Source organism: Pongo pygmaeus, chromosome 5 (assembly GCF_028885625.2).
Source record: "Pongo pygmaeus isolate AG05252 chromosome 5, NHGRI_mPonPyg2-v2.0_pri, whole genome shotgun sequence".
NCBI lineage: Eukaryota > Metazoa > Chordata > Mammalia > Primates > Hominidae > Pongo > Pongo pygmaeus.
This window is the reverse complement of record NC_072378.2, coordinates 49,945,043-49,957,575: the sequence shown is the minus strand read 5'-3', so window position 1 is coordinate 49,957,575 and position 12,533 is coordinate 49,945,043. Positions and strand designations below refer to the sequence as shown.

At 39.6% G+C, this 12,533-nt stretch overlaps 1 protein-coding gene across 1 annotated transcript in view; it reads right to left on the bottom strand.

The window, feature by feature from the left end:
- Nucleotides 1–1,697: 1,697 nt before the first annotated feature.
- GLYATL3 (glycine-N-acyltransferase like 3) overlaps nt 1,698–12,533 on the bottom strand; it is a 29,730-nt gene continuing 18,894 nt past the window's right edge. Inside the window, exons 5-6 of the mRNA XM_054491763.1 lie at nt 8,011–8,137; nt 1,698–3,291 (exon numbers count right to left, since the gene is read on the bottom strand). Of these exons, the coding sequence (XP_054347738.1) occupies nt 2,865–3,291; nt 8,011–8,137 (554 nt within the window). The 3' untranslated portion in view covers nt 1,698–2,864. The remainder of the gene's footprint in view (nt 3,292–8,010; nt 8,138–12,533) is intronic.

The following is a 12,533-nucleotide window of genomic DNA, read 5'->3' as shown; positions in this document are numbered from 1 at the left end:
AGGGTTTCTGGTCTCAGTGAAAACTACCACCAGCTGTGGCTTTCACAATGTAGAAGCCCAGTAGTCATCCTTGACATTTCTCTCTAAGCATACCCTACAGCCACTAAATTATTAAGTTCTGACGACTCTTCCTTCTAGTTTAAGTAACTATTCACTTTTCACCATTATCATTGCTAGCATTCAGATCCAAGCTACCACCACCTTTTGCTTAGACTATAGCCTCCCAACTAATTTCCAAACAGATTAATGCGCTGCTTAAGGCTTTTTTTTTTGGTTTTTACATTACATTGAAGAATTTCCTTAAATCAACAAATAAAACCTATGTTAATCAAGCCTCTTCCTACTTCTTTTTGTTGAGACACAGTCTGGCTCTGTTGCCCAGGCTGGAGTGCAGTGGCGCTATCTTGGCTCACTGCAACCTCTGTTTCCTGGATTCAAGTGATTCTCATGCCTCAGCCACCCAAGCAGCTGGGCTTACAGGCATGTGCCACCATGCCCAGTTAATTTTTGTATTTTTAATAGAGATGGGTTTTTGCCATGTTGGCCAGGATGTTCTCTAACTCCTGGTCTCAAGTGATCCATCTGTCTTGGCCTTCCAAAGTGCTGGAATTACAGGTGTGAGCCCCCACGCCTGGCCCCGTTTCTACTTCTTGAGTTTTTCTCTTCTTGTCCTCTCCTTACTCCAGACATTTCTCTGCACATGCCTTAAAAGGGTCAGAAACAGTGTTAAAAGTTGAGCAATTATATCTAACATAGTTAGCTGGAAGACAAAAGTAAGAAAATAGTATAAGAGCAATTTGGTAGGAACAAAAATCTTTCAAATATGGGGTCTGTTTTGGAGGTGGAGGTGAAGGTAGAAAATTCAGAATGTAACAAGATAAGGGAATAATTATTTACAAAGTGTTCCAAGCTGCTTAAGAGGCCAATTAGCATAATGACTAGTAGTATAGGCTTTGCAATCCAACAAACCCATGTTCTGATCATGATTTGGCCACTTAGAGCCTGCATGACTTTGGTGACTCATAACACCTCTAAGCAAGAATTCCCACAACAAAGCAATACCTTATCCGTCACCAGGATTAAGTTATATACATCTCATATTTGGTACAATTATTAGCACACAGTTAAATGTTAAATGTTAGGCAAATTATCATTAGGAAGAAAATAAGGCTATAATAATATTGCCATCTATCAAGCAGGAGTAACTCACGCTTAAGCAATGCTAAAGATAATTAGCGTCCTTAGGGCATATTCTCCTAAGAGGTTTATGGACTCTGGTTACTTGGTGCTTTCCTCTCTGGATCCAAGGCTAGATAAGTTTCCAGGTAACCGCGGGCTCAGGATGAACTAAACATATATTTGCTCTTACTGAGTCCTATTTTTTTAATTAAAATGTGCTTTACTTCAGCCAGTTTGTTTCCTTTTCTCAGAATAAATGCCTAAAAGTTGGATTTTCCCTTATCTTTGTAGTCAGAATTTTGTGACCTCCTTGGGGATAAGAAACCAATATTTTCTATATAGCTAAGTCAACATTATCAAGACAAGGCAAATCCAACTATTGTGTTAGTGCCTGCTTTTATTGTAAATGGAGAACACAGCTGGTGATGCTTATCTCTTTCTTTACTGCCCTTGAAAGGTATACATACACAAGGAATTGGAACCCAAATTAAGAGATAATGACAAGAATAAAAGAACAATAAAATTAATATTTTAATTATGTAAGCATTTTAATTTTCATTATAAAAAAGGATACATGATTTAGTGAAAATAACAGATTGGAATTAAAATGGCAGCATTCTGGCTTTGCCTCCAGTACTGATTATAAAGAATATAATCTTGCCAAAGTCATTTCTTTTCTCTGGTCCTCAAATTTTTCATATGTAATCAGAGGGTTAAAATTTATTATCTTATCAAAATTCTATGAGTATATATACCTATACATATAGAAGAAATGAATACAATGTATATATATGTGTATGCATATATGTTATATATTCATTTGCATACCCCCAAACACCCCTATATATGAATCTTAGTTTTATATGGGAAAGTAGACTATAAATAAGGGGGCTGAAACAGATTATAGGTAAAGTCTAGTCCTATGGTGACAGCATTTGTTTATAGCATCAAAATGCCCATATTGTCATTCATCCAAGGCAAATAAGCAGTGGGAAGCTGTTAGAAATGCAAATTTTTGGGCCCTACCTCGTAGAAGAAGAGGCCTAGTGATGTGTGTTGCAACCTGCCCTCTGGGTGATTCTGATAAACACTAAAATGTAAGAACCACTACATTTGAACATTCCCAGGGCAGTGAACTATAGGCTAGAGTCCTAGGCAGAAGTAAAGAGCAAGTAATTAAAGGGGAAAAAGGAGGTTACTCTACAGAGAACTTGGTGGCAGAGGTGTTAGGAACAGAGGTTGATGAGACATAGCAGTGGGGACAAGGGAATATGATGGCAGTAGGGAAGCGGTGTGGCTTTAAGAATACAGAGCAGAGGTCCAAGCAGCAATCAAAAAGCAGTAGCCACATGGTCCTCTGTTAAATCATTTGTTCTCATGCAGTAATTTCTCCTAGTACACTAAAACTGCTGGCTTTAGAACCTATTCTCCTACAGTGGATCCTAAAGGAGGACAATCGTCCTCAGTCTTCAGCCACAGTTACTCTTCGCCCCCACAGCTATTTAATGGAGAAACCTGAGATACGAAAAATTAAGGCTTCTCAAGTGGATCCTGTATGTATTCTCCAGACCCTTTCCAACAACTCAAGAGTCTCCTGATTCCCATTTTAACTCTCCCCTCGTTGGCAGCCAAGAGTGTGTGTATGCTCATGGAAAGTAAGAAAACCACTGCAGTTTTTCACTGGGCTAGAGGTGAGGCAGGCCAGAGAAAGTCGCAGGGGTGAGAATAAGCCTGTGGAAGCGACAAGGCAAGAATTCAGCATGCAGACTCTTCAGGAGGGTTATAGACGCCGTGTTGTCATCCAGGACGTTCCCCTGAGAGGGGAATCCCCGGCTTTGCAACTTCCTGGCCAGCGTGAGGGCCACCAGCCGGCTGTAACCTTTCCTGCGATGTTCTGGCAGAGTGTAGCCATGGCACATGGTGGCAAACTGGTCTGTGATGGACCAGGAGACCGGGTTTCCCTTCTCATCCCGGACGCACACACTAGGGAAGCAGGCGATGAGGTTGGCGATGTACCGGAGACATTGTTCATTGCCTCCCCGCGACCAAGTCCGGTTGAGTAGATCCGCATCGGCAACACTCAGGTAGGTTAGTCGTGGGGAAGGCCCCTTGCTAGACCAGAATGACACAAGAACAAATAGGACCTCAGACTCATGTGGTTATACATAACTACACATTTTTTTTTTGAGACAGAGTCTTGCTCTGTCGCCCAGGCTAGAGTGCAGTGGCGTGATCTCGGCTCACTGCAACCTCTGCCTCCCGGGTTCAAGCAATTCTCCTGCCTCAGCCTCCCAAGTAGCTGGGATTACAGGTACCCGTCACCATCCCAGCTAATTTTCGTATTTTTAGTAGAGACGGGATTTCACAATGTTGGCCAGGCTGTTCTCGAACTCCTGACCTCGTGATTCACCCCTCTCGGCCTCCCAAAGAGCTGAGATTATAGGCGTGAGCCACCGTGCCCGACCTATAACTATTCTTTTCATATTGGTTCAAACTGAGAAACCATCCCTGAGAGGGCACCTAAGATTTTCAGTGAGTTAGAATCCACCATTCCCGATTTACAAGCACCTTTCCGGGTTTCATTTCTGAGAAGACAAAACACTTATTACACCAAATTTAAGTCGCTGCTTCTAATTTTATGTTCACTTGCTTTTGCCTTCAGCACAGGTTAAGGAAAGTGTTTCTGCTGTTAAATAAATTAAGTTTGGCCTGCAGCTCCCTCCATACCTTGAGTCCCCACGTGTTGAACTGCAACCTAACTTGACACAAAACCAACCCTAGGAGTATAATGAACAGCAGAGTTTGTTATACAAGCCAATCACAGGCAGGTAAGTGAGCAGACCATGCCCAAATATATAGATACCTAACTGTTGCCAATCAGAGGATTTACCTACTTTGTTTCTGTGTCTGGCGTATAAAATCTCCTACTGGTGGGTGTAACTCTGAACGTCTCATTCTGAGTGCTGCCAGATTCATGAACTGTTCTTTGCTCAAATAAATGTTGCTATTTTTTTTTTTTTTTTTTTTTTTTGAGAGCCTTGCTCTGTCTCTCAGGTTGGAGTGCAGTGGTGCAATCTCGGCTCACTGCAACCTCCACCCATCCGGTTCAAGCGATTCTCGTATCTCAGCCTCCCGTGTTTGTGGGATTACAGGTGTGCCGCCACGCCTGGCTAATTTTTGTATTTTTAGTAGAGACAAGGTTTCACCATTTTGGCCAGGCTGGTCTCCAACTCCTACATTCCAGTGATCCACCATCCTAGACCTCCCAAAGTGTTGGGATTATTACAGGTGTGAGCCACTGCACCCAGACCAACGTTGCTAAATTTAATCTGTCTAAAGTTTTTCTTTTAACACTTTCTGTAAACAACAACAAAAACCCTCAGAATTGCTTTTATTTAGTCGTGACTCTGCTGAAATCCTCTCTGAAGCCTTGGTAAGTCCCGATTCTTGAAGCCCTAATCTTTTGCTCAATAAAAAAAAAAAAAAAAAAAAAAAAAATGTTTTAGAATAGAACTTCTGTGGTTATGCATCCATGGTCAAAAAATAAATAAAATCTCTTAATATGCCAAGCTTATGTGCATGCTTTAGAAATGTTTGTTCTTTTTTTTGAGAAGGAGTCTCGCATTGTTGCCCAGGCTGGAGTGCAGTGGCCTACTGCAACCTCTGCCCCCTGAGTTCAAGCGATTCTCCTGCCTCAGCCTCCCAAGTAGCTGGAATGACAGGCACGTGCCAACATGCCCAGCTAATTCTTGTATTTTCAGTAGAGATGGGGTTTTGCCATGTTGGCCAGGCTGGTCTGGAATTCCTGACCTCAGGGTGATCCACCCGCCTCGGCAAGTGCTGGGATTACAGGTGTGAGCCACTGAGCCTGACCATATTTGTTCTTTAAAACTGTCTCCTAGGCCTGCTGTTTTCTAGGTTAAATAGTACCAACCTTCAACTTTTCCATTGGCAGTATTTGTATAGGCCACTAGCTTTCACTGTATTTATTCTAATGTTATGAAAGTTTTTATTAATTTACTATATAAAGCCCCTGATATTAAGATAAAGAAAGAGAATTGCTGCAATTTCTAAAAACTGAAATGGATTACTTAGTTGAAAGCCTATGAGGCTGACAATGCCTCAGAATTTGCTCTCAGTCTTAAAGCTATTAATATCATAAGACTATCCCCAGTGACTGGTAAGAGACTGATAATGTTCTTGTCATCATTTTTATAAAGTAAAAATTTGTGTTTTCTTTTAATTAGAGGTGTGTAGTGTTATTGCACATTTCAGGCATATTATCAGCTATGGAACTGGGCCAGTCATCTATCCACTAAGCAGAGGGAAAAAAATAGCTGGCTTAATGGAATTTTCAATTGAGTTTTTGAAAATGAACTTTAAAGCAAGGGCAAAGAAGCTTCAGGCAGAAATATCACTGCAAATAAAATCATTGCTAAAGCAAGTGTTTCAGGAGTAGTTGTGTTAGAGACTCTGACCTTGTTTCCAAAGGGCTGGGTGTTCAAAATAGAGTTCACACAGCTGGGTAATGACTTAGGTGTTAAAGGCAAATTGTTTGCATCAGTGTTGTGTGGGAAGTTAAGAAAAAAAAAAAAGACAAAATGTCTAACTGTATGCAAAAGAGATCAATTCAAGTTAAAACCCCATTTCAAAAGGCTTGACTGGACAGAGTAAATTTTTAAATAATACCTCAGGCATACAATAGTAAACAGATTATGGGATACTTCAAAGAACAAATAACCTGGTTTCTTCAACAGAAAAGTAATGCAAAAAATAAAGATGAAGGGGAACTTATAAGTCAAAGGAAACTTCAGATGTATTAAAGAGGTCTATGTATGAACCTTGTTTAGATGCTCATTCAAAACAAACTTAAAAGTATTATGACGATATTGGAAATATGAATACTGTTATTTTACTTTAAGGAAATATGTTAACAGTATTTTAAGGGAATGTGCAGAAAAGACTAATGTAGAAGGCTTGAGGCCATCGCCCTTAAAAAGTCCTAATTGCAAGGTTGACCCTTGGTTGGTGTCTGGGAATGTGGATCTGGAGGGGGGCTACCATTTCCAGGACTCACATAAATGGCTCACTGTGATTAAATTGTGCAAACAGTGTGGGTTTTGCTGAACACTGGTTTTCCTTCTGCGAGTCTAGGAAATCGGTCTATGGTAGGCAGAGGATGCTGCCAATAAAATCCTGGTCACTGAGTGTCTATTAATAAGTTTCCGTGGTAGATAACTTTTAGCAGAGCACGATGGCTCATGCCTGTAATCCCATCACTTGGGGAGACCCTGACAAGAGGATTGCTTGAGGCCAGGAGTTTGAAACGTTTTACACATATCATTACAGGTCATTGCTTAGGGACTGAGCACATTCTGTGTGACTCCACTAAGAGAGAACTCTTGGAAGCTTGTGCCTGGCTTCCTCTGGACTTTACCCAATGCTCCCTTTCCCTTTGTTGGTTTTGCATTTTATCTCTTCATTGTAATCAATCATAGCCATGAATACATTTGCTGAGTCCTGTATGTCAACATAGTGAACCGTAGAACCTGTGGGTGTTCTTGGGGACCTCGAACACAGGAGTAATATCCATATAGTGGGTGTTTTTTTTTTAAGACTCATTTTTTAGAGTTACATATTAAAATATTTAAGGATAATGTCTGGGACATTTTCTTCAAAATAATGCAGGAAGTGGAAAGAATCTATAGTTGTATGAATTAAATAAGGTCAGCTACATATTGGTGGGAGGTTCTTTATACTATCCTTTAAACATTTATGTGTGTTTGAAATTTTCATAATTAAAAATACAATAAAAGAAAATCCAGTTGCTTTCCTATGACTTAAAATGTACATTCTTAAGGTTTAGTGCTGTTTTGCTCAACAATTTCTTCAATATTCACTGTAGGAGTAAAGAAAATTAACATTCATTTAGGTGGGTGATTTTTAATTATCTTGCTTCAGTCTCTTGCAAAACAATGTGGCAGGAAAATATTATAACAATTTTTTTAATATTAACTGACTTTGTTTAATCATTCTACAGTATATACATTTATCAAGACATCACATTGTACCCCATGAATGTGTACAATTATTATTTGTTGATTTAAAATGATATTAATTTAAAAAACACTTAAAGGAATGAATTCAGAAGAAATTGAGACTCAGAAAGGTAATTAGTAAATGACAGAGCAGGGACTCCAAAAGAAGAATAAATGCAGATACAAACTAATCAATGTTTTGAAAGATTGCATCTGGAGTTGGACTTGGGATTCCTTCTTGGCTCTATAATTTACCCTTGTGTGTTACTTCATCTCTGTTTAAAAAGATGTGTGGGGGTGGGAGGGGCAATAATAATAGTCCTACTTTACAGGGTTGTGGAAAGAACTAATGGGATAATATATTTAAGATATGTAGTCCCTGACACATAAGAGCTCAACATAAGTCAGCTATATACCCCCATCCCTGAAACAGCAAAATCAATAACAACCTTGGACTCAGACAGTATAAATTATTTAGAATTATTTCAGGGATAAGGACACCAAAGAATACTTTTTCCATGGATACTATGAAAACACAGGAATTCTGAGTTCATTTATAACTATGGACAAAGATACTGATTTGATTTTCAATGAAATTATGAGCAGTCAAGCACAGGAGAGAGGAGAAGAGTAAACACACACACACACTCACACACACACCGCTGTTTGTGCTCAATGGTTGAAATCCGAAGTGCCTAGATATTCCATAGTGATACTAAGTACTCCAGTTACTGCTACATGTACTTCTATAGCAGTAAGTCCTGCCCCAAATGCAAAAACTTGGTTTACATACAGGAAACTGGTATCTGGCAGAGTTGAAACAGGAGGAAAATGAACAGCCTTGAAGGAAGTTAGCTTTACATTCAACTGCTTTGAGTTGGCAACCGCTTTGGAAACATCATATAACTCACTCTGCAGCCCTGGGTATAGAAAGACATAATTTAGTATGTGGGCATTTTAGTAGAAAAAGCAAAAAGGTAATTTCTTGCAGTAATTTTATACTGAGAATCATCAATATTAGCAGTTTGCCACCTTGTATTATCCTAACCACTGTATATTTACATCTAAATTATTACAGCTGAGGGCTGTGTTCTGTTCCATTGATCTATATCTCTGTTTTGGTACCAGTACCATGCTGTTTTGGTTACTGTAGCTTTGTAGTATAGTTTGAAGTCAGGTGGCGTGATGCCTCCAGCTTTGTTCTTTTGGCTTAGGATTGATTTGGCGATATGGGCTTTTTGAAATAACGCCGCATATCTACAACTATCTGATCTTTGACAAACCTGAGAAAAACAAGCAATGGGGAAAGGATTCCCTATTTAATAAATGGTGCTGGGAAAACTGGCTAGCCATATGTAGAAAGCTGAAACTGGATCCATTCCTTATACCTTACACAAAAATTAATTCAAGATGGATTAAAGACTTAAACGTTAGATCTAAAACCATAATAACCCTAGAAGAAAACCTAGACATTACCATTCAGGACGTAGGCATGGGCAAGGACTTCATGTCTAAAACACCAAAAGCAATGGCAACAAAAGCCAGAATTGACAAATGGGATCTAATTAAACTAAAGAGCTTCTGCACAGCAAAAGAAACTACCATCAGAGTGAACAGGCAACCTACAAAATGGGAGAAAATTTTCGCAACCTACTCATCTGACAAAGGGCTAATATCCAGAATCTACAATGAACTCAAACAAATTTACAAGAAAAAAACATACAACTCCATCAAAAAGTGGGTGAAGGACATGAACAGACACTTCTCAGAAGAAGACATTTATGCAGCCAAAAAAACACATGAAAAAATGCTCACCATCACTGGCCATCAGAGAAATGCAAATCAAAACCACAATGAGATACCATCTCACACCAGTTAGAATGGCAATCATTAAAAAGTCAGGAAACAACAGGTGCTGGAGAGGATGTGGAGAAATAGGAACACTTTTACACTGTTGGTGGGACTGTAAACTAGTTCAACCCTTGTGGAAGTCAGTGTGGCGATTCCTCAGGGATCTAGAACTAGAAATTCCATTTGACCCAGCCATCCCATTACTGGGTATATACCCAAAGGACTATAAATCATGCTGCTATAAAGACACATGCACACGTATGTTTATTGCGGCACTATTCACAATAGCAAAGACTTGGAACCAACCCAAATGTCCAACAATGATAGACTGGATTAAGAAAATGTGGCACATATACACCATGGAATACTATGCAGCCATAAAAAATGATGAGTTCATGTCCTTTGTAAGGACATGGATGAAACTGGAAATCATCATTCTCAGTAAACTATCGCAAGAACAAAAAACCAAACACTGCATATTCTCACTCATAGGTGGGAATTGAACAATGAGAACACATGGACACAGGAAGGGGAACATCACACTCTGGGGACTGTTGTGGGGTGGGGGGAGGGGGGAAGGATAGCTTTAGGAGATATACGTAATGCTAAATGACGAGTTAATGGGTGCAGCACACCAGCATGGCACATGTATACGTATGTAACTAACCTGCACATTGTGCACATGCACCCTAAAACTTAAAGTATAATAATAATAAAATAAAAAAAATTTAAAAAAACCAAAAAAAACAAAGCAGAACAAAACAAAAAAATAAATTATTACAGCTATTGTCTAAGTTTCAAATTTTTGTAGGAGTTTCAAATTCCCATGATGTTGCCCATTGGGACCACTCATCAGGATCTTCATAGAAACTTATGATGGGAATATCTCATGGGACTTTAGAATTTCTTGGGAGAATATTGATACTTTGGACTCTCAGACTAACCTTAAGCTCTACGAAATAAAGGATGACATTTTAGAGCTCTAAAAGTCTATGAAGTATACAAGAGCTTAGATTTGTTTGGCATGGCAAACCAACTTCAAAGACTCTCTATTACACCTCGCCATTACAGAACGCCAGGTGTAACTCAGTGTTGGTGAGATTTACCCTGAACTTACCTCACCCAGATTCCACTTGTCATAGTTATTTGATAAATCTTGACTCAGTAGGTGTTGTATATATATAAAGTGCTGAGCTAGACAATGTTCATAGTGGTACACAAAAATGGTATGGTTTGTATTCTTTATTTTATTTAGAAACAGGGTCTTGCTCTCTTGCCCAGGTTAGAGTGCAGTGGAATGATCATAGCTTACTATAACCATGAACTCCTGGGCTCAAATGATCCCCCTTTTTCAGCCTCCTGAGTGCGTGCCACCACTTGGCTGATTTATTTTTTAAGTTTTTGTTTTGTTTTGTTTTGTTTTTGTAGAGATGGGGTTTCCCTATAAGTCCAGGTTGGTCTCAAACTCCTGGCCTCAAGTGATCCTCCTGCCTTGGTCTCCCAAAGTGCTTGGATTACAGGCATAATCCACCATGCCTGGCCCTTCCTGGTCTTTGTTCTTAGAGAGGTTATAGTATGATTCCTTTCTCCACCTTTCCAAATCACCATCTACTCTGTCCTTTCCAGTCTGTGTCCTGATGGATTGAATTCTCTGCAAGCTGACTTCCCCTCTTCCCATGACTAATGGCTTGTTTCTTCTCCTCTGGTAAGGCTCTTCAGTGTGGGCTTGGGACTTCTTGAAGAATGCATGAGTGGGAAGGTGTATTGAACACAGTGTGGTATCTGAGCCTTGGCTCCTCCCTCAGGGAGTTAAGCCTCAGAAAAGATAAGTAGGCTTTTGAGTTAATGTTACTAAAATTACAGATGCTGTGGCTAGCTAGTATCTCATATTATAACACTGAATTCCATCTAAGTAATTCAAAAGACTATGAGAAAAAAGGAGGCAGTGCCTACTTTTCAAGTGTGTGTTCTTAAACACACTGTAGTTTAATTTTGGTCTCAAATTTTTAATCTACATGTTTTCCTTCAATCCCTATCCCCACTCTTTGATTCTTACAGTTTATTTGTTTAAAAAACCGACGTGTTTGCTGTGCAGTTTTCACAGTCTTGGATTTTGTTGATTTCCTCTTCATAGTGTTCTTGATCATGTCCTTTTGTCTTCTTTACAAGTTACGACTTTTAACAAATGATTTTCTCCTTTCCCACAAGTGAAAGGAACTACCCATCTTGCTCTGCCTCTTTCTACCTACCTTCTCCTGAGAAGAGTGGCTAACTGGATAAGCCAGAATTCAGGACATTTATTAGACTAGTTACCAATAAGCAGGCTTCTGAAACTCTCAGGTTAGTACACATGTAGATAATCTTTTTCACGTCGGTGCAACCAGTAGCGAGCAGAAGAGCCTGGCCTGTGTGGGTAGCTGTATACTTTTTCACTTCCTGCTTTCATATGGCAAACTAAAGGGGTTTAGCTACTCTGGGTAGCTTGTTGTGTTAAACATGATTTAATATTGTTCATTAATGGCTTTCAGATTAAAAATGACAAAGGCATTCCTATGCAGGATGTGTCATTCCTCTGGACATCAAGTCCTGAAGCAGCTCCACCACCTAATGCTTGATCTATCCAGTAGCCAAATTAGTATCTGTGACTGGAGCCTGCACTGTGGCAAATGTTGATCATGTATATGGCCAGTAGGTAGGCTTTTGGAATTGTGTTATGGAAACAGAGAGGATTTATGACCTTTTTGGATACTCCAATTAGGAACAGTAAACATACCAATGACTTCTTAGAAGGTATTCAGTATTCCAAGAACATTACAGCTATTACCACAGAAGTCTGTAGTCAAAAGACCACAGGAGAAGCCAACGGTAATGTCCAGGCTGACTTATGTGCTAAATGAGGGACCTTTACCACTCCAGCTATATTAGGTGATACTAATTCACATTTGTCCCCACCAAACCTTCAGAAAGAATGATTGGGTCAATTTAGATGACTATAACTTACTCACAACTATCAGCTCAGCCTTCTGAAAAGGATATTGGAAATTATATAACTTTTTTCTATATAATGATGGATTGAGGTGATAATAGGCCTGTAGCCCCAAGATCCATCCAATTACTACCATGATTTTTCACACCAATGAGGAAATTTATTCATTTCCGTGTTAAAGTAATACTGGTCAGAACATTTTTTCCTAAATTGGCTGTGGAAGTGATAGAATCATGTCTCATTTCTAACCAGCATGACTGGGGCAAATCTGTAAAGGTGAGAGATAGTTTAGAGCTTCCTGCATAAGGTCTTTTTGCGCATTTACGAATAATTTTTTTTTTTTTTTTTTGAGATGGAGTCTTGCTCTGTCGCCCAGACTGGAGTGCAGTGGCGCGATCTCGGCTCACTGCAAGCTCAACCTCCTGGGTTCACGCCATTCTTCTGCCTCAGCCTCCTGAGTAGCTGGGACTACAGGCGCC